Below are 20419 nucleotides of genomic sequence, written 5' to 3'. Positions count from 1 at the left end.
CGCATTCCTCCATAAGACGTTTCTAAAGATTAAAGAACTACACAATACGCACGATCGTGGCTTGCTGTGCGTCGTTCTTTTGACCGAGTTTCTACGTTTCTCTCTTTGAACGGATCCTACTTTGTTCAAAATCCGCGTTGACTCCAACTCCGCGATGGCCTTCTGATAGTTTCTAGCAATCATGAAGCATCACCATGTCTGTTACTCTCTCACAGTCACTAACACCACGGCTAATCGACGACTGCAGCGCTGATCGCCTTCGCTCGCGGCTCCAATAAGATCGGCGACGCTTTTGGCGTGGTTCTCCATCCATCGACGAGCCGCTTCATAGTCCTGGACCTCTTCGACTTGTTTTTTGAGCTACGAGTACAATGAGCGTAGGAAAACGTACCATTTGCGTGTCTAGCGAAGAGGTGCGCGCTTTGTTCTTATAAGCCTGAGAGTAACAAGCTCACTTCAGTCATTACGATCATTTTGGTTAGTAGAAGGCTTTTTTCAGACTCGAAACGCTTTTGCTTCTACATAATTGTGTAAATATCACTAGAATACCTCTTGCAACGCATTTACCTGTGATTCCAACTCTTTCATTTTTTGTCTCATCTCAATTTCATCCGTCTCCAGACGCTTTATGTATTTTTCTTGAAACTCAACTCGACTCTGAACTTCCTAGGATCGATTGAATCGTATCGATTGTACCGCCTCATGAATCGTCTTTTTATCACCTTCAGATAATTCTGTTGATAAGTAGAATCAATTTTGCTCACCAAAATGGTCAAGTGAATAGAGATAGAGTTTTCTTACTTCAGATTCATATATACGCTGTTTGCAAAACGGGCAGTGGAGTATGGAGCCAGGTATATGCATCTTGTCAAAGCAAGGCCTACAAACCACATGCCCGCATCCTAACGCAAGCAAATCTCGATCGATAGCAGGTTCATTGCAAATAGGGCATGCGGACATGGATCTATGAAACTCCCTATAACATATGACCTTGGTACGTGGGTAGTCTTTCAAAAAGCTATGAATCCACGATCTGACAGTGGTAAGAGAGCAAAGGAAGTGTTAATTGGGCTGATGAAAGAAAACAAAACCTATGATGAACTGCTTGTATCGTTGTTTTTGTGCGTTCATAGCACTAGGAGAGCGCAAAAAGAGCAGTGCAAAAGACTGTGATGGGAACGACATCAAATCCTGTTTCACAACAGATTACTTCTTACTCGAAAATTCCAAACAACGAGATTGTTACGGGTTTTGTAGTTGATTTTTTAAGGTCACTGCAGCTTACCCGGACTTTGCACTTACTCGAGACTGAATTTGGGGTATTTTTGAACCAACTCTTTGATGCTTTGTAGGATATCAAGTATTACGATCGTTCAATCTTGGTCAACCTCTTTCAGATAGAAGATCGAGCAAACGAACCTCTCTTGATCCAGCTCTTTGAAGTGTCAAATATGAATATGGAGTCGATGAAAAACGAAAATCTAGTTATGCGAGACGTAACTCTGTGATGGAACATTGTATAATCAGTAGACAGCAAGGATCCATGAGTCTTGTGATGATCAATTTGGTCAGGAGAACAGCAACGATATCTTCTCTCACATTCAATTTTGTGATTGTTCACAAACACTTTATTCCTTTGTCGTTCTTGTTGAAACTTTCACTTTCCCTTGGTCCATTTCCACCTTTACTCCCAGCTTCTCCAATGCTGGTTCAGCGGCTACTCCCTCCGCCTTAAACTCGTTGATGTATCGCTGGTTCTCTTCGTTTCCATAGCACAGATTTCGAATCTATCGATAACAGCACCACAAACAGACACAAATACAGTAAACAACGCCCATTCTCTCTGCAATGGATGTTTGGGATGCATTTTCGTGTGATTCAATACCAACTCAATGCCGCCCACTTCTCTCATTTTATTCTGAGCGGCCACAGAGTTGTTTACCATGTTCCCCAGAATCTGCAGGACGGCATCCCGCGTCCCGGCAGTCCAAATATCCTCCTTCTGCTTGATCATCGCAGTTCCTTTCTTTTCTCCCAAGTCTCCGACCGGTGTTTCAGAGTCATCAATCACTAGAAGTCATTCCAAAATCCGCAGTGAAACCGATTTCTGGAATCGCCAACACAGCGAGAAGCACCCAAAACAGCTCCGACTTCAAAATGGTGTCACAGAAACCTGGTGAAAGGCCGCCAATCTGCCCCGCCAAAATCGTCAAAAGCAATCCGAACGCTTCCACAAACATTTCGTAGCTCCTCCCTTCCTTCGAAGTCTCATCCCGGTTCTCTAAAAGATCCTTGTTAAACACCAAGTGGCCATTCTCCTCCATTAAAGTCCCCGAAGCGTGCGTCATCTGCAGAACCCAATCGATCATTTCTAGACAAATTTTCTCGCGAATTTGGAAGTCTATCCGAATCATTTTTTAAATAATAAGGGGAAACTACCTGGAGAATCGTCAGCAATGTACAGAATATAATGGATCAAAACGAGCTGGGTGGGAGAGACTATCGAAAAGGATTTGGATTGGAGAGAGGAATAGAGGAGGGAGATAGGGGTGGGTGTTTTCGAATCCAAAGAGAGAAGAAGCGAAACGAAGTATTGAATCCAATCGGAAGGCTTGCCATCCTGCTCAGAAAAACTGTTCGAAAAGAAAAAGTTCACTGCGTCTTTGTCGTTGAGAAAGCTTTGTAAGCGATCCAAACTCGCTTCTTCTGTCTTGGCGGAACACACGCAGTAATAAAGAACTGCTTTAGCTAGAGAGACGAGTTTAAAGTTGTGCGTAAAATACTGGTGAACCATTCTATAGAACGTTTTGAATGGAATCAGTTACTTGAAACATTCGGGAAAGAAACTCTGCCAAACACGATCCTTTGCTTCTCGATTTCCGGACACCACGTTAAACAGAAGCTGAAGAGAAATCTGAAGGAACTGTTCATAGGCTTCAGACCACTCCATGGTTCCTGCTGCCCAAAGATGCTTGTTTTGGCAGAGCGAACAAACCTACTTATGAGATAATACACTTTTCTGTACGATTATATGAATACCGTGACTAATCACAGAGTCTTGGTTTCGGTGGTTATTTGTACACATATTTCTTAATATTCGGGCCAAATTAGAGGCAACGGATAGCACATTCATTGATACCGACACATCAACAGGAGTATCCGTATGAGACTTATCCTTTAACGCTAAATTAAATATGAAGAAAAAGGGATACTTTTGGAAATGGCTACAAAGTATTCATTGCAGTGTAACAAAAAATCACACAGGTCCGATGTCATTCCCATCGAAAAACATTGCTCTCTACTATTTCAATTCATTGAGACACGATACCGATTCTCCTCGCTTAATGAGAGTTGTAGAAGAGTTTTTGCCAACTCTTCCATTTCATTTGCATTTACTTGAAGTAAGCTTGTCGTCTGTAATCTATGCAAGCAAGAATACGCACTATCCTGTAAATGAGGCACAACAACTACTGAGCATACCATCTATCTATTGAGCAAGTGATTAAAATGAATTGAGAAGTTTTCCGAAACAATGATAAAGTGGAATAAGAAGCGTTTCTGTAAATGTTACTTATTTGATAACTGTACAATGTATATCCCTTTTCTTCAATTTATTTTTTACTATTAATTGCAATGCAGCGCTATTATTCCTCGCACATCGTGCCTGAAGTAATCTCTGTTGACACTTTTATTCCTCTAGTGGGAATGCGATATTTCCATGTTACTGAACATTCAACATATCGTACTGTTGGACATTCTATGCTTATTCCCAGGTTGAAAAACTAATAAAGGCGGAAACTGCTTATGTGAAAGCTCTACATGACATTCAAAAGCTTCGCCTTAAGGACGATTGCTTTACGAAGAACCAGGGGATTTCAAATATTCAAATTACTCTCATCAACTTTGTCTCATCGTTGGAATCTCAACATGCAGAAATGATTCACAACTTGAAAGAAGATATTCTTCCGGATTTCAAAGAAAATCGGCAAATCCAGAAGACATATATGAATCACTATGTTTCACAAATTGTAGACGCATGACCATTAGCGTGAAATTCTCAACCAGCAAACTCGAATGGAATCTGCCATGAAAAATGAGTATGCAGCCGAAATCGGTGAGTATAATGACAGCGTCTCTGCCTACTATGACGAAGAGGAGGAAAAGGAGACTGTTTTGACGCGCTACAGCCGATGTAGCCAACTCTATAACCAATTCCAGTCGCAGCACTCCGCCAACAAGTCGACATTCGGAGTCATTTGTGACAACTTTTGTGTATTCAAGACTTCTCCGTGTTGAATTCTAGAGAATTAGGTACAATAACCTATCTATCGCTGCTTCCAGCATCCGCAAACTGTTCGTGTTTGTGTCTTCCGCATTAGCCAATACGCAGTTTGATATCCAAGCGATCTCCCAACGTCTCTCTTCCATTCCCTCCATTTCTACCTATCCCCAGCTCAAAGAAGAGCTTCATTTGACTGAATACTCGTTCGATGATAAAGAAGTCCTTCCACCCCAAACAATTCTCAATCAGGAAAAGAAGGATCCTTCACCACAGCACCATTCCCAAGAAATTCCTTCATCTGAAGTGCCCTACGAAGCACAGCGAGTCGTAGTGAGTGCAGATGAGACAGTTCCAGACAAGGATGACCTTCTACCCGTTTCTTTATCGATATTACAGTCCCTAACGAAAGATGACAAACGAGAAAAAGGCATAATTCGCAAAGCATCATCCCTGTTCCTAAGCACAAGCCAGGATAGTGTTGACAGGGACAAAGAGGCCATTCTGGAGTACATCCACACCAACGAAATTGGGTGAGATACTATCAGCCAGTTGATAATAGAGCTCTTCATGTAGTTTACCTTTTTCTTACTATCTTACGATTTACCACGTTTAGCCAATGTGATGAAGCAAGTAAGAGAGCCTGTCTTACCATCTTGACCGATATTAAGGAGCATTCGAGAGTGATCCCTCAAGAAGCCTTAAAGCTCTTGGATCAGTTGATGGTATGAATTGTTTGAGATAACAAATAGCAATATCAGGAGGATTTCCACAAGACAACTTGTCCGAGTGGTTAAGGAGACAGACTAGAAATCTGTTGGGCTTTGCCCGCGCAGGTTCGAATCCTGCAGTTGTCGTTTTTATTCCCTTCTTTTTTACTTATCCAATAATTCTGCTCGTAGGGTTGACTTATTAGGAGAGTCGCGGCCTTCACAATGTTTATCCTCTTCTGAGAGTTCCCTTCCGCAACTATCGTACTGCACAGAAGAATTATGAATCCTACAATGCTCTACATGTAATGGGGGTATCTTTTCATGACTGTAAGAATAATTGGAATCGAAACAAGAAGGTTTCGAGCGTGTTGTGTTTTTTCGACTGTCCAGTTGAGTATCATGCATATCAGAATGGACAGGAGGAAGAATATCATAAACACAGCTCTCGTGATCACGGCTATCAGTTCCTACTCAGTAGTCCTGTATTTCAGTGAAAATCTACTTCGTTTTCTCCCTCTTTGTTGGTCCTTCGAGAAGGAAACTGATTAACAAAGTACACAACGATTTGGTGTACCTAATCACGAGGGTTTGGGGTTATGATTACTTCTCTAGCAATTTTGACAAGAACAAATAAAATGGCAAAGATGGATGGAAGATATTTTGGAATGTATTGAGGAATATCATAGCGAAGAGAACTGAGTGTAACAGATGCCAGGAATAGGACAAAATCGAGGAGCTGGAGCAAAATGAGGGCATTTGAGAAGCCATCCACAATTCTATCTCTCATAAGGGACAACTAGAGTACAGAATCACAAGCTTGGAGATATAGAACAGTGTCCAACAGTAATAGGGGGTTAACACAATGATAACGAAGGTATTTAATATGCCTTCAAGCCATAGAATGCTCAGTATTTCGACTAGAACAGCAACAAGAAGCGTGGAAATCGCGTAGCCTGTCCTTAGTTTTCTGTAATAGCGTTGCTGCTCATCTTCCTTCACCATTCCTTCCGATGATATTATGATGAAGATCGTCAAAATGACCAAAAACACGATGGACACGATCCAAAGAGGAGAAAGCACAATGTACCACGGCTGAAGGATAAAACCGTCCAATTTGCAGGAGATGAGAACTCTGGATAAGTAGTTAGTGGAAGTATACTTGTCATTACACAAATAAATACAATGAGGAAGCTCATAAATCCAAACATTACCCACCGCTCCTTCTTTCCGTGTCGTAGCATTACGGAATAGACATCTCTCCAGTTAATATCGAAAAACCCAGAGGTAGATGTCTGCGATGTCTGCGATGTCTGTGTTTCACTCTACAGGGTGTAAGTACACTCAGTGACTACGCTTGAAGATGGCGTTGACATTTTAGAGAGAGAAAGAGGGAAGGGATATATCAGTAGGAGAGGGATATACAACAAACAACAAACATAAAAGGTAGCGCTTGAATTCCTTTGCTTAAGACATCTTCGGGTCGAGGGATGGGAAGGCAGTGAATAGCTCCATACACTCCTGTTGAATAGGACCCAGAAAAACCGGAAACAGGTAAAGGATCTTCTTCAACAACGCAGAATCAACGACCACTCTGTTTCCCTGCCCATTCACATAAAGAAATTTCCAAATCAGCAACATAATCCGCATTACAAAAATATCCGTTGCTAAGGCAATACACTCCGTTACTGCTTTCTTGTAACATGTATGATTCCTTTTATAGATCAACGCGACATGAGAAGATAAATTCGCAAAATTGACTAATGAGAGAGCATTGATGGAACCTACAACCATTACGAATTGTCTAGACGCATACATGGAATCGAAGAATGTTGCAAAAGATCATCGGAAGCATAACAATGATATGTGATATACAGTAGAAAAGGCAAGATATGTACTAGGTTCGATGGGATCAGTGGTGCTTCTCTGGGAACTATCGAAGAATAGCATTGTAACGATTCTTCCACATAGACTTTAGATAGTTCGTTGCTTGGAATCAATTGCATTGAGTTTCTAAAAGATGGCATTACTAAATGGGGTGGAAGAGATAACAATTCGGAACAACTCAATGAATTAGGATTCATCGCATAATGAGTATTTAAAAACGATCCACAAGAACGACAGTACGTTGGGACTTGGTATGGCTTCGATTCGAAGGGATGAGCCTTTGCCCAGTTCGTCATTCTGTAGAACAAATTATGTAGATCCTCGCGTTCTTGGTGGAATTCAATATTCTTTGTACAAAAAGATATAATATATGTGTAGAGGTTGGATGTATAATCCGAATCATCAAACTGGTACTCGGTGACAGTAGAAACTTGCTTTGTATCTTCTATTTTTGTTGTGGTATTCCGTTGTTCTCCTCTTGAATTTGTAATTGCTGACTTCAAGATTCCTAAGACTATTTGGTTGTGCAAATCCACTAAATATGAATTTCAAATCATTTAGTCTACAATTCTCCTCGCCGATTATTGAAACGAGCTCATTCTTAAAAGCTGAGGAATACACCTTGTTTTTTAGTTTCTTTCTAAAGACTACCCAATACTATTCTTGAAAATACAAACAGTTCCTACTTTCCACCAGCAATCCTTTCCTCGTTTCGATAAGACTTTGTGCATCTTTCTGCATAACAGAGGAAGTGTATTATCATTTGAACTTGAAATACGCTTTGGCATGAAAAGATGTCTTTCAAACAAACAAACATAGAAAGAAAGGAATAATTTGTGTATTCTCTATTTTCTAAATAGCGCCCAGATCACATATCCTTTTTAGGTTCAGTTTCCTTCTTCTCGGTTTTTGATGTATTGTGTTCCTTACATTTGCATTTGCATTTGCAGCAGCAACCATGAACCTTTGCCTTTTCGCAATTGCACTTACAGGTCTCCTTCTTTTCAGAAGTGCATTGACAAGTTTCCTTGTTCTCGCACTTACATTCACTATCCTCCTTCTTTTCAGAAGAGCTTTTGTCGGCCTCCTTTTCTTCAGACTTGCCCTCAGCATCCTCTTTCTTTTCAGAAGTGTCTTGGGAAGTCTCCTTGTCCTCGCACTTCAATTCACTATCCTCCTTCTTTTCAGAAGAACATTTATCGGTGTTCTTTTCTTCAGGCTTGCACTCAGTATCTTCCTTCTTTTGGGAAGTACATTGACAAGTTTCCTTGTTCTCGCACTTGCACTCATCGCAGCATTGACAACTATCTTTTTGCTCGTTCTTGGTCTCAGAATCCATCCGATTTAATTTGTGAAATTGAAAAGTTTTATGTCAAAACTTTACTGGTCATTTGATTTGCAACTGATCAAATTTGGGCAGAAAGTAGGGATAACCGCGGCGAAAATAGCGGGGAACGAAGATGAAACGCACTTTGTTTACAAAATTGCCACGACGCTCTCTATCTACTTTATGGTCAGCCAAACAGTATTGTTACACAGATTGAATGAACAAGCAAGAAACACCATTTTCGAAAACACTATTCAAACCAACAATTCCGAGTGATTTCGTACGTTCTCGTTGATCAAGTATCACCTTCATACACCCAAATGTCCGAAAGGCCTCATTTGTGATCGATTTTTGCACAATCACCTTTTTATAAATATATATATATATATTTGTATTATTTCTTTGATAACAGAAATTGGGGATCTTGCACAACGTTTATTCTTTTCAAACTAATCTTCAGCAACAATGTTCTTCAAAGTAACGAATGATACTGGTTTCCTTATCTGTGTAGAAAGAGATGGAATATATATTATCGCTTCACCCAAAGTATTTGAGTAGAAGACTTCAGGATACGATTAAAACCGAACTTTACCGTGAAGTCGAGGGGAAATATTTCCCCAGTATTGGCTATGTCTTGATTGTGCTCTCCATTCCTTCAGATGCCGGAGTTGGACTGATTGACCCTAATACTGGTTTTGCCGAATTTAAAATCAAGTATAATGCACTTGTATATTCCCCGATTGACAACGAAGTGACTTATTGCATCGTTACAAAAGTAACTCCTGTATCTATATCATTTTCTGCTTAGCAGTAGAAAGCGCTCGCTTGTAAGTTTGGTCCTGTCGGAAATATTATCGTTGCACTCATATCCTATATTCTTTCCCGAAATGAACTCCTTTACTGTACGCAGCGAGTTCTGATTGGGAATATGTGTCGGAGGGTAATTCTCGATGGAAGCACAGGAGCAGCAATCTAGAGATTCAAGCCGATACTGTGATTAAGTGCCGCATTATTCGAGCAATAGATAAGGGAAGCTCTCTGGTATGTATGTGTCCTGGTTTTTATATCTAGCAAATTCTGGGATCGATTGAGGATAGCACGCTGGGTCCCGAATAATGATATAATGATATAATCATTATTATTATTATTCAAAATGATAATAATATTATTCAACTGTTATTATAACACCTTTTCGTTGTTTCCTGGATCAAACACACAACTCATTTCTGTAAACACACGAAAGGAAGTCGCTCTCAGAAATCTCATCTCCCAGAATACGAACCGTTGACTCAATCACTCCGCTTATTGAGATCTCAGAAGGATGGCAAATCACCTTTCCATCTTGAAGCCGAAGTTCAGGCTGCATGAAGATGGCGCGCGGCTTCTTCTTCTGCAGGACAATGCTGCGGTAGAGCAGGAACGTGTCGTCCACATCGGTGTACTGATTGAAGAAAGCCTCGCCTCGCTTGTAGTCAGCCGTCGCTTTGTACACCTGCAATCCGTTCAAGAACTCGCCGATCGCTCTTCGACCCTCTGACACGATTTTCGAGCGATCAATCGTCAGTGTGAAGTCGATCATTTTCTACCAATCACTCCCCGAAAAGGAAAAAAAAACTCCCGATTCATCGTAGGCAGGAGTGATATGAACAAAGTCGTGCGTGTTTCGCAGAAGCACCTGCAGATAAACGTGGCGAGCGCAGCAGTGAGACTGCGTCCATGTGTGATGCTCCGTGTTATACGCCTGGAGCGACACGAGAGACATGTGGAGCTGATGCAGCCAGTTCAAGTACATCATTTCGTCGCAGGCCTCGCCATCGTAGCCGAAGATGTGCAGAACCTCAGGGAATGTAGCTGGGAATCATCCACAAGATGCATCCATACAGAGATACAGCCCCACACATTCTGCACGGCACTCTTCGTACGTGTTCGCCAGCGTATTGAACACGCTGCTCCAGGTCTCGCCTTCCTTGTACCAGCTTTCGATCGCTCCGCCGAGCAGCGGATGCTCCAATCCCTGCGGGATGTTCGTGCTCAGCTTGCCCTCGCTGTCCCTCGATTCCATGAACAGCACGCCGCTTCCGTGGCCCAACAATTCGTGCAGACCCACTTGCACCTCGAACGCTTCCGAGCTGCGACGGAGAAGCGCCTGGTCTTCCTCGGCAATGAAGTTGATCTTCTCGGTCTCGGGACGTTTTCCGTTAATCACATTCCCTAACGAAACGTTTTTGAAGCCCACCGATTGGCGGACCTCGTCGTAGTTGGGGATGTTGATTCCCGCGGGCAGCCCTGATCCGAAGAACCCAACAATATCGATGCTCGTGAAGTCAGGCTTGAGGAAGACGGGCTACGCTCTCATCTCCATCGCAGTCGATACCTTCTCAAAGGCGGAATCCCACGGGAGAAGAGACAAAAAGCGAGGCGCCTGATCCACCAGATCGGACAGGATTTTGGTGTATTTCTTGTTCATGATCGCGACGAAGCCTTCCCACTCTCCTCGGACGCCATAAGGATCGCGGTAGTTCTCAATGAACCCGATGTAGTTCTCGACGGCCGGCTTCTTGTCCTGCGTCCAGAGCGCCGATCCATCGATGTGATGCTGCAGGTCGCCGTCGGTGAAGCTGTTGATGTACTCCTGCAGATACTTCACTTCCGTCTCGTTCAGCGCGTATTCCTGCGCCTTCTTCAGATAATGCACCACCATCGAGAGAATCGGAGCGTAGTCTCCGGTCGTTTTCTTGATCAGCACGTCGTGAGAATCGATCGACTGCGTCGGCAGGCTCTCCGTGGAAGCCATGCGCAACTCCAGCGTACCGTCCGCATGCTTGAACAAACGGTTGTTGTAGCACTGCATGTTCTGCGAGTCGCAGTATCTGCAATGTGAACAGTCCACTGGGAAATACTCTTGAACAGCCTTGATGTCGTTCAGAGAAATGTTGCTGCTGTAATAGCTGCTTACGCCTGAAGCGCCAAGACCAAGACGGAGCTCGTTGGGCTCGTGAGAAAAAATCTTGTCTCCGCAGTGCTCCCAGAGATTGTCGATGGCCTCGCGCGACTTTTGATAGGCCAGTGTGCAATGCAGAACCTTTTGGAACTCTTCCTTGGAGCAGCGTGGAATGATTTTTGTATCTCCAAAGCCACTATCCGTAATGCCGATAACTCACAACAACCGATAGTTACCCATGTTTCCCAAGATGTTACATACGTAAATCAGGAAAGCATCAACTTCTTTTTCTGATGCCTGAAATAACAAAGTTCACTTATAAATCCTACTAGCGAATCTTCTAGAAGACGGCTTTTCAGTTGGTCGGCACTCTCCTCCCTGAAAATACGAATAAAGAGGGAGACAATATAGGGAGACTCTTCAGATACTTGAATAGCCGTAATCTACTGATCACAGTCAACTAACAGAAATACCCGCCATCCTGCAGCGATCGCCTTATAAAGGTAATACATATACAGCTTTTCCTTTTCAGAAAGGCCACTCAACGCTTCTTCGTACTCCAGAGCCATTACCGTAACGCTCTCTTCACACAGATACTATACATCACTCCACGAATACAGAGATACATCATTCAGATTCACAGACATTTTTCAAATATTATTTTAACGGTATGTCCGATATCATAAGGGAGTATGCGAGTGAATGCATGAAGACAGGTGATGGGAAAGACCGCTATATCTGGGATGACAGGGAAAACATTGTCGGTAGAGGAAAATATGGGTAAGTTACTATGCATTTGTATTTGTAAAAGAGATGTATTTTTGGCGACCAGCAAAGCCACAGGCGAAAGAGTCGCAATTAAGCAGCACAAAATTGAGAGTCCTGAGAAATATGGAGTAGTTGCCTTGCTTTTGTTCCACAATAGTTGATAATTACAGCCATTCGAGAAATACAAATTTTGCAGAAGTTAAAGAACGATCACATAGTACAACTGAAGGACTGCTTCATATCTGGCTGTATAGAAATGAATAACCGGTCATCAGTAGTTGATAGTCAGTCTCAGTATCCTGATTTGTATATGGTGATGGAGTACATATCTTTAGAAACGATTTCTTATGTTATTTATTCAATTATTTATAGATACATAATAGGCTGCTCTATCATGCAGTTGTTACTTTCCTTGACTTTGAGTGTGATTACGACTTGTTAAGGTTAATGAGAAAGCATGTGAGATTCAACATGGAAGAAATTAAATGTATCATGTACCAAATATTCGACGGTTTGCGTTATCTACATGATATGAATGTGTTTCATCGTGACATTAAAGGTTTTTTCAAAGAGATGGGATCACTTGTTCAGATGGAAACATTTTAGTAACAAAAGATGGAGTTGTGAAGATCTGTGACTTCGGATTGGCCCGTTTTTTCATGAAAGAGGACGGATCCATTCCATACTCGGATAACAAAATCACAATGTGTTATCGACCTCCTGAGATTCTCCTTGGGTATTGCAACTATGATTCAAAGATCGATATTTGGAGTGCTGGCTGTATTTTGCTGAACTTGTTAAAGCAAAACATCTTTATTCAGGGAGACGACCGCAAGACAGTGTTCGAAAGCATTTTGGAACTGTTTGGGAGTCGTACTGCTTTCTGTATCCTTTCTATCTAGCAAAGCCAGAGGAATTAGTGTTGTTTCGCAAATATCCTGAGTATTCTTCTGTCTTTGGAGATGATGTGAAAACCAATCTGATTTACTCTGGGAGAGTTATCGCGCCACACATCGATCAGTTGATTCCGAAGTATTATTTTCTCGTGAAGGGGAGACTATTGTTTAGTTGTTCTCCCGAGCTGTCCGATTTGCTACGGAAACTCTTTCAGTATGATCCAAAAAAACGGATTACGGCGGAAGAAGCTTGCAGGCATCCCTTTTTTGCTGGAGTGAATCTCAACAGTATCAAGGAGTATTCCTATTCGTGATAACTGGGTAATTGTGTAGGAAATTTGATCATCTTGAAATATTATTATCTACATGATTTGTATGTTTGTTTGTTTGTTATGCAACATTTCATGTTATATCGAATTCTCAATATAATATATTAATGTGATCAGATTTAGGCAGAAAATCCTTGCATTTTAGCCTAGTGGTTATTCGATTTTTGATAAAGTGTGGAGGATGCAGTTCGATTCCTTGGTACCATCTATTGAGTCAGTTTTTATCAATATTGTTATATTTTATTATTCCTATCTATTGCATACCAGTTTTCGATTAAGAAAGAATCTATAATGCATTGTTGTTGTGTTTGTGGAAAAGATATTCACCAGGAAGCGATTCTGATCAGGGATGCTTATTTTCATACGGAGTGCTTTGCTTGCAGTTCGTGTGGGAAACAGCTAGCTGTGGATAGTTGTGTGATGAAAGATGTATGCTTTGACTGTTTTTGGCCATTTCTAGAACAAGCCATTCTGCTGTGATTGTTGTGATCCGAAAGATATGAAAATATGTTTCGTTTGCAATAAGCCGATAATGGAGGATACTTTCATTGAAGCAATGGGAAATTTCTATCACCAGGTAGGTTTTATCAGCTGACTATTAGTATAGAACCACTTTGTATGCTTTATATGTAAAAAGCCATTTTCCGATGTGCATTATTACCGGAAGGATATAATATATGAAGGAGAGAAACAGTCTCGTCCACTTTGTTCTGAGTGCACTTCCTATCTGCATACTGTTTCGTGTCCTGTTTGTGGTAAGATAACTAGTGGATGTGTATGTTTTTTGGATGGAATGTAAACTCTAGCGTGCTTTTGATGGAGAAAATTGGTATCATGAAGTATGCTATGCAAAGAAAAAGATGTCGAATAATGTGAACTACACAGAATCTGAGGAGAAAAATAGAATTTCAGAGGAGCAAAGGAGAATGGAAGAAGAGAAAAGGCGATTGGAGAATGAAGAGGCTGATAGAATGAGAGAGGAAGAGGAAGAAGAAATGAGAAAACTTGATTGTGAAAGTGTGGACGATGAAGAAGAAGAAGAAGAAGAAGAAAGTGACTCTGAAAGTGAAATGGAGTCTGCTAGAAAATCATTGCCTGAGGATCTGAATGAAGATATGGAGGTGAAAGAGAACCGACCGAATGAGATACCAGAATTAGTCACGAGTGGATCTGTTGATGAGGGCGATTCGATTCCCGTAGATTTGAGACCTGAAGATGTCGATATGAGTTCCCTAGCTTTTGAAGAGCCGGCAGAAGAGGTCAAAGAGATTTCTGAGGCGATTGATGATGAGAAAGAAGAAGAAGAAGTGAAGCCTGAGGCGATTGACGATGAGAAAGAAGAAGAAAAGATTCCTGAACCCATCGTTGAAGAAGAGAAGAAGATTCCTGAGCCCATCGTTGAGAAAGAAGAAGAAAAGATTCCTGAACCCATCGTTGAAGAAGAGAAGATTCCTGAGCCCATCGTTGAAGAAGAGAAGAAGATTCCTGAGCCCATCGTTGAGAAAGAAGAAGAAAAGATTCCTGAACCCATCGTTGAAGAAGAGAAGATTCCTGAACCTATTGTTGAGAAAGAAGAAGAAAAGATTCCTGAGCCCATCGTTGAGAAAGAAGAAGAAGAAAAGATTCCTGAACCCATCGTTGAGAAAGAAGAAGAGAAGAAGATTCCTAAGCCTATCATCGAAGAAGTGAAACCCCGAAAGAACGCTCATTTGAGCAAGCCGTCAGTCTTTGATAATATTGATAGTTCTGCGAGTCCGATAGATAGTGTAGACACGCCTCCGTCCCGCGTATTTAACCGTCGCAGTTCATTGTTGGATGAGCACGATATGGAGCGCGCTCGCGAACGAGCTTTGAAGGATGCGGAACGACAAAGAGAAAGCGAAGAACGTCGGAAAAAGCGCCAGTTAGAGCGCGAAGCGCGTCGCAAATCCATTCAGCCTGCCTCCACTTCTGTGTTTAGCATGGGACCAACAGAAGAAGAAAAGAAACGTCACCTAGAAGAAGAACACCAGCAGTTCATGCAGAAGCTGCGGCCTTATTCTCCTTCGAAGCCAGTGAAGGATCCGGCCGCTGAAACGGAACGTAAGCGTCAGGAGGCTATTCGCAAGCTTCGTGAAGCGCAGCAACAGGAGGAAGAAGAGGAAGAAAGAAAGAGGAAGATGGAAGAAGAAGAAAGAAAGAGGAAGATGGAAGAAGAAGAAGAAGAGAAGGAGAAAAAGAAGAAGATGGAAGAAGAAAAGTCGCGCGAAGCTGAGCGTGCTAAACAGGCTCTGAAGATTATTATGGAGGATGAGGAGACAAACCAGGAAGAAGAAGAAGTAGCAGAAGCTGCACAGAAGCCGATGTTTAATCGTCGTGGGAGCATTACCGAATTACTAAGCGAATCTTATGCTATCCGACCTGTACGCCAATCGTTTATGCCCAAAGTCACGGCAAACGCACGCAACAGCATATTTGAATATGCTCAGTATGGAGATTATAAGAAAATCGATGCACAGCAGGAAGAGAAGCAAGACGAGGATATAGAACATAAGATGGATGAGTATGCGAAGGAACAGAAGCGTGTCGGTGCGCTTCCTGTGGAATCGCTCAAGATCTATCCATACAGTGTTTTGATTCAGCCGAATCCTCCTTTTGACGTAGATGCCAGAAGAAAAGAGTATCATTTGTCTGAGGAAGAATTTCAATCTGTATTCAAAATGACAAGAAGCAAGTATGAGAGTCTCCCGAATTGGAAACGTATTCAACTCAGAAAGCAAACTGGTCTGTTCTAGTTTCTTGTATGCGAGTTATTTGTTACATCTAACTTCGATTTTTGTGTTGGCGATATAATCCTAGGTATATTCCGAATAGAATTGAGCGTAGGTGAACACAAAGGAATGAGACCGTGCAGTGATTTGTGTTAAATTTTGATTATTATGAAACAGTCACTAAACTAGAGTGTAGATCGATCAAAACACTTCAAAAAACAAATATGGCAAGTATAATTAGTAAGTTAGATGAGTACATCATATCAGGATCGAAGTCTCTGAGAGGACCAAAGATGGCAGCTTTAATTGCGTACTAGAATGGTGTGTTTCTGACAAATAGGGGTATTATCAACCTCGTTACAAAGCTTGGCATCATGATAGTCCGTTTTACCTCGAACAACAAAGCAACGGACAATTGGGAAGCTATTCATGTGAGTTCATTCTGCACCACTGACACCTAGAACTTCGATATCGCTGCTTTGACAGCAATGTGGACCCGACGTGATGATAGTCATGGATGGGATACAGTGTTAAACATTCTGAATTGTTTTGGTATGCTTTGTATTATCTGGGTATTCGATGGTTTCCGAACCATTCACAAGGATAAGGATGTTGGTTCTCTGATGGTGAGCTGCAGTACGATTGCTATTCTGATCAATGTTATCACTACACTTATTGAGACTGGATTGTTTAATATGGCAAAGTTTATTGGCACATGGAATATCGGTAATTTTTACCCCGACCTGGAGATCGCGTACACCTTTGCTTCTGAATCCTTCAGTTGGCTGTACAATATTGATGACTGCTTGATGGTGATTCCCTATTTCTGGTGCTACATGCTGTGCATCAAGAATGACGTAGACATTGTGAAGCTCTCCGACACATAGAAAATCCCCAAAACTTTCAGCTACAACAGTCTCTTGTTAGCGCTTGCCTCCTTCCTCTTCTTCTTCTTCAGCCTTCTGCAGCTGGCAAACGTTTTCGTTGGGTTCCTTTACGGTAGGAATGGGTTAAAAGACTGAGAAATAGGTATTGTTGTGATTGTCTACACCCTCTTAAAGTTTGTTTGGTACTTCCAGGCATATGCAATCTTCAAGAACTTAGAGCAGTAAGCGGCATGAGTATTATACCTATTTTACTAATAATAATGCTTTTGTTTGTTTTGTTAAAACTTTTACAGATTGTTTTCACTTTGGCTGTCATAGCTAATTATGCTCTGTAGAGTCAAGTTCGTAACGAAGGTTGTGTAGTAACCCTGTAGATCTGTTCTTCATCACCCAAGTACCTCGCTTTCGAGATACGTCCACATCTATACATATATCGCAGCCAGCAGAGAAAAAGATTTCTCTTTTGCTTTAAAGGAGTGTTTGGATGATCTCTGTAATCCGCGTTCTTCCTTGCTAACTTTGCAGGTACAAACTTCTCAAAGGCTCCGACAATTGCAATGATGTTTTCTTCTCACAAAACAATACAGGAATCAATGTACAAGCGTCTTTACAAGAATAACGAGTGGTTAAAGATCGGGTGCATGGTTCCAAAGATATCGGATGATCCAGATGTGCGAATGTGCGTGTCTGGGATTCTTGTTGAAGGAAGTAATCCAACGGATATTACAGTCACCAAAAACCTCACTTCCAAATCTTTAAAGAATATATCCGCCAGTGATTCCCCGAGTCTTTTATTTAAGCCTTTCAAATCATCTCTGTATCCCGAGGTAGGCAAGTTTAAGTCGCCGACGGGGTTGTTTACAAGCCGAAATACGGATTTGTTCCATAATCCTACCGCTCTGGACACTTTGTTGTGTGAAGGTGAATCGATGTTTGTTTGGGTTGCTTGCTTTGACATAGATCTTCTGGAGCTTGTATTCAGTTCAAAAAGAGTATTTTCGATGAGCAAACGTTTGATTCTGTTTTGAAACCAACGCTCTCGCTTCTGACCCCTTATCTGTGCTCTTTTAACCTCGCTTTTTGGAATTCCATTTTTCCGTTTGTGTTGATCTTTTTTGGTAATTAGATCCCCTCTCTTGCCTCAAATGATCGAGGTACCTCCGATCTCGCATTACAATTCGCTCCCATTGCTGCGAGGCCTTGCATTGGTGTTCCCCTTATCAACTTCGACGCTTTATCTCTACCAGCCTTCCCACCTTTACATGCTGCGAAAGCATCTCCGCTCTCCTTTCATTGTGACGCCTCCCTTGCAGAAAGGATCCAGCGAACGCGAACGCGAAGTGGGAACGGTGTGTCGCATCGAGGAGGTGATTAGTGTGGGAGAAGATGGCTCGTTGATGTGTGGAATTGGGCTTATGGAGTAGTGTGCTGTGCCGAGTTCGAGGGGATCAGCGCGTGGTTGTAACGCAGACACATCGAGTTGTGGAAGAAATGGGGTCGATTGTGGGAGATGCCCAGCTGCTCAGCGACAAAGAGGGAGATTCGTGTAGGACTTGACAGTGAGTGATGGTGATGTGAAGGCGAGGATGAATCCAGTCCTTCCTGGAAGTTGATGGCCTCGATACGAGAATTACTTCAGACGAAGTATCAGGGGAAAGAGCAGGTTCTGAAGGAAATCACAAATCGATTTGGAACGATGCCTTACCATCCGACCTTGTTTAGTTTTTGGTTGGGGTCTTTTTTGACTGCGTCAGGGAGGGAGAAGGAGGAATGGTTTGGAATGTCGAGCACAGAAGAGCGACTACGATCCATGCAGCATTTTCTTGAGAAGTAATTTTTGTAGGAATACTCTGTTTTTTCCAGACACTTTTTGCTTTGGGTTTGGATCTTTTGGAATTGTTTGATTGATTGTGTGTACTAATATTTGTGTATGTGTATATCAACAAACAATCCACGTTAATCTACAACAACAACTTTCATCATCGCCGTCTTTCTTTTCTTCTTATTTATTGGTATCTAGCCATCCACTTCTTGTGGAAGTTGTTCATTCTCTCCACGACCTGATCGATCTCGTTTTCAGGGGGCAGAATGGTGGAGCGGACATGGTAAGTTCCCTCCTCCTGTCCGAATCCACTTCCAGGCACGCACACGACTCCGGCCTCGTTGAGGAGATCCATGCAGTACATGGCATCGGCGGCTCTTCCCTGCTTCTTGGCCTCCTCGATGGCCTTGGGAGGCATGGTGAGGCGGAAGTAGGTGTAGAGAGCACCGTCCACCGACAGGCAGGACACGCCGTCCAGCTTGTTCAGAGCGGTCGACAGCTTCTTCGCGCGCACCTTCAGCGACTCCAGAATGCCGTTCTTCTCCTTCTGGAAGAGCTCGTAGGAGGCATCACCGGGCTTGGGCGGGTTGATCATCACGTCCATGGTGTACTGGCCGTCCACGTTCGAGCAGCAGCAGATCGACAGCAGCTTGTACAGCTCGGCGCGCACGTCATCGGGGAAGTTCACCAGCTCCACGTAGCCACCGCGGCGTCCGCACTCACCCCAGTATCCCTTCGAGGTCGAGTGGAAGGACATCATCTGGCAGTTCAGACCCAGCTCGCACATCACCTTCTTGAAGGAGATGAACTTGTCGCCAGGGCGGTAGATGTTCTCCTGGTACACCTCATCGGCCATGATCACGATGTTCTCGCGCGCGCAGATCTTGCAAATGTCCTCGATGTTCTCGCGAGTGAAGCACTTGCCGGTCGGGTTGCCCGGGTTCACCGCAGCGATCGCCTTCACCGTCAGACCCTTCGCGCGGGCGCTCTTGATCGACTTCTCAATGTCAGCGGGGTCCAGAGCCCAGTCGTTCTTCTCGTTCAGATAGTAGGGCTCGTACTGGCCTCCGAACACGTGGATCGAAGCAGAGTACAGAGGGTACTGGGGAATGGGAATCAGAATGCAATCCGTAGGCTTGTCAATCAGCAGCTTCAGGCAGTCCTGAATACCCTGGGAAGCACCGTTCGTCAGGAAAATGTTCTTGGGATCAGCGGGGAAACCGTCACGCTTCGTAATGTAAGCAGCCACATCCTCCAGAACCTTACCCACTCCAGCAGTCTGCGAGTAGGCACCCGAACCACCAGGGTTGGCAGCCAGCAGCTCCTTGGCTCTCTGGATGGCATCGGGGTGGAACATCTCAGGATGCTTCTCAGCAACCTCGGGCCAGGAGGTGATGCACAGCACCTCACGCAGGAAGGTGATGGGCTTCTGGCAAATAGCCTGAGGATTACCGACGTTGCAGTAAAGCAGAGAATCGAAGGGGAACTTCTTGCCCTTCTTCATCTCGGCGTCAATCTCGTTAGCGCGAATCACAACCTCTCCACGGACAGCATAGTCAGCAGTGCGAATGTGCTGGTTGATGTTGTCAATAGTAATGCGGGAGGAGAAAGATCTCAGAGTAGGAAGACTGAATCTGTTTACAATGCGCAGCATCTGATAGTTTTCAAGGTAAATTATGAAATGAATCTAAAACTTCTCCATTTCTCGTTTCCCCTTTCCACGATTCACCGCAGAACTTGTATTGTATTTCCATTGTAATCCTCTATTATGTATGAGAGAGGTGGACACAGACCCATGATAGCTAGGTTAATACAAAGTAAAA

At 42.9% G+C, this 20419-nt stretch overlaps 10 protein-coding genes; 6 read left to right on the top strand and 4 right to left on the bottom strand.

Moving 5' to 3' along the window:
- Positions 1-1628: 1628 nt before the first annotated feature.
- Positions 1629-3085, bottom strand: GSBLH_T00006316001 (uncharacterized protein; the record flags this gene model as incomplete). The annotated part of the gene is made up of 6 exons (XM_013040155.1): positions 1629-1787; positions 1823-2070; positions 2102-2371; positions 2440-2795; positions 2826-2995; positions 3026-3085. The coding sequence occupies 6 exons, from the start codon at positions 3083-3085 to the stop codon at positions 1629-1631; spliced, it is 1263 nt and encodes a 420-aa protein (XP_012895609.1).
- Positions 3086-7693: 4608 nt separating this feature from the next.
- GSBLH_T00001711001 (uncharacterized protein) lies at positions 7694-8215 on the bottom strand (the record flags this gene model as incomplete). XM_013040154.1 has 1 exon in its annotated part: positions 7694-8215. One exon carries the CDS (start codon positions 8213-8215, stop codon positions 7745-7747), a length of 471 nt encoding a protein of 156 aa, XP_012895608.1. The 3' UTR covers positions 7694-7744.
- Positions 8216-8720: 505 nt separating this feature from the next.
- GSBLH_T00001710001 (uncharacterized protein) lies at positions 8721-9394 on the top strand (the record flags this gene model as incomplete). XM_013040153.1 has 2 exons in its annotated part: positions 8721-8987; positions 9018-9394. 2 exons carry the CDS (start codon positions 8721-8723, stop codon positions 9177-9179), a joined length of 429 nt encoding a protein of 142 aa, XP_012895607.1. The 3' UTR covers positions 9180-9394.
- A 16-nt stretch (positions 9395-9410) lies between these two features.
- Positions 9411-11656, bottom strand: GSBLH_T00001709001 (uncharacterized protein; the record flags this gene model as incomplete). Its single annotated transcript, XM_013040152.1, has 7 exons — positions 9411-9785; positions 9819-10054; positions 10085-10547; positions 10578-11340; positions 11371-11441; positions 11474-11587; positions 11618-11656. The coding sequence occupies 7 exons, from the start codon at positions 11654-11656 to the stop codon at positions 9411-9413; spliced, it is 2061 nt and encodes a 686-aa protein (XP_012895606.1).
- A 158-nt stretch (positions 11657-11814) lies between these two features.
- Positions 11815-12048, top strand: GSBLH_T00001708001 (uncharacterized protein; the record flags this gene model as incomplete). XM_013040151.1 has 1 exon in its annotated part: positions 11815-12048. The coding sequence occupies one exon, from the start codon at positions 11815-11817 to the stop codon at positions 11926-11928; it is 114 nt and encodes a 37-aa protein (XP_012895605.1). The 3' UTR covers positions 11929-12048.
- A 311-nt stretch (positions 12049-12359) lies between these two features.
- Positions 12360-12814, top strand: GSBLH_T00001707001 (uncharacterized protein; the record flags this gene model as incomplete). The annotated part of the gene is made up of 2 exons (XM_013040150.1): positions 12360-12471; positions 12504-12814. 2 exons carry the CDS (start codon positions 12360-12362, stop codon positions 12812-12814), a joined length of 423 nt encoding a protein of 140 aa, XP_012895604.1.
- Positions 12815-13557: 743 nt separating this feature from the next.
- Positions 13558-13954, top strand: GSBLH_T00006315001 (uncharacterized protein; the record flags this gene model as incomplete). Its single annotated transcript, XM_013040149.1, has 4 exons — positions 13558-13566; positions 13598-13714; positions 13745-13892; positions 13944-13954. The coding sequence occupies 4 exons, from the start codon at positions 13558-13560 to the stop codon at positions 13952-13954; spliced, it is 285 nt and encodes a 94-aa protein (XP_012895603.1).
- Positions 13955-14207: 253 nt separating this feature from the next.
- On the top strand, positions 14208-15911 carry GSBLH_T00001706001 (uncharacterized protein; the record flags this gene model as incomplete). The annotated part of the gene is made up of 1 exon (XM_013040148.1): positions 14208-15911. One exon carries the CDS (start codon positions 14208-14210, stop codon positions 15909-15911), a length of 1704 nt encoding a protein of 567 aa, XP_012895602.1.
- A 2008-nt stretch (positions 15912-17919) lies between these two features.
- GSBLH_T00001705001 (uncharacterized protein) lies at positions 17920-18622 on the top strand (the record flags this gene model as incomplete). XM_013040147.1 has 1 exon in its annotated part: positions 17920-18622. One exon carries the CDS (start codon positions 17920-17922, stop codon positions 18196-18198), a length of 279 nt encoding a protein of 92 aa, XP_012895601.1. The 3' UTR covers positions 18199-18622.
- A 105-nt stretch (positions 18623-18727) lies between these two features.
- GSBLH_T00001704001 (Alanine aminotransferase 2) lies at positions 18728-20250 on the bottom strand (the record flags this gene model as incomplete). XM_013040146.1 has 1 exon in its annotated part: positions 18728-20250. The coding sequence occupies one exon, from the start codon at positions 20248-20250 to the stop codon at positions 18781-18783; it is 1470 nt and encodes a 489-aa protein (XP_012895600.1). The 3' UTR covers positions 18728-18780.
- Between the last annotated feature and the right edge of the window lie 169 nt (positions 20251-20419).

The sequence above is a fragment of the Blastocystis hominis genome (assembly GCF_000151665.1).
Source record: "Blastocystis hominis, Singapore isolate B (sub-type 7) whole genome shotgun sequence assembly, scaffold_13".
NCBI classification, from domain to species: Eukaryota; class Bigyra; order Opalinata; family Blastocystidae; genus Blastocystis; species Blastocystis hominis.
Note: the sequence above shows the minus strand (reverse complement) of the source record. Positions and strands in the feature narration are given on the sequence as shown.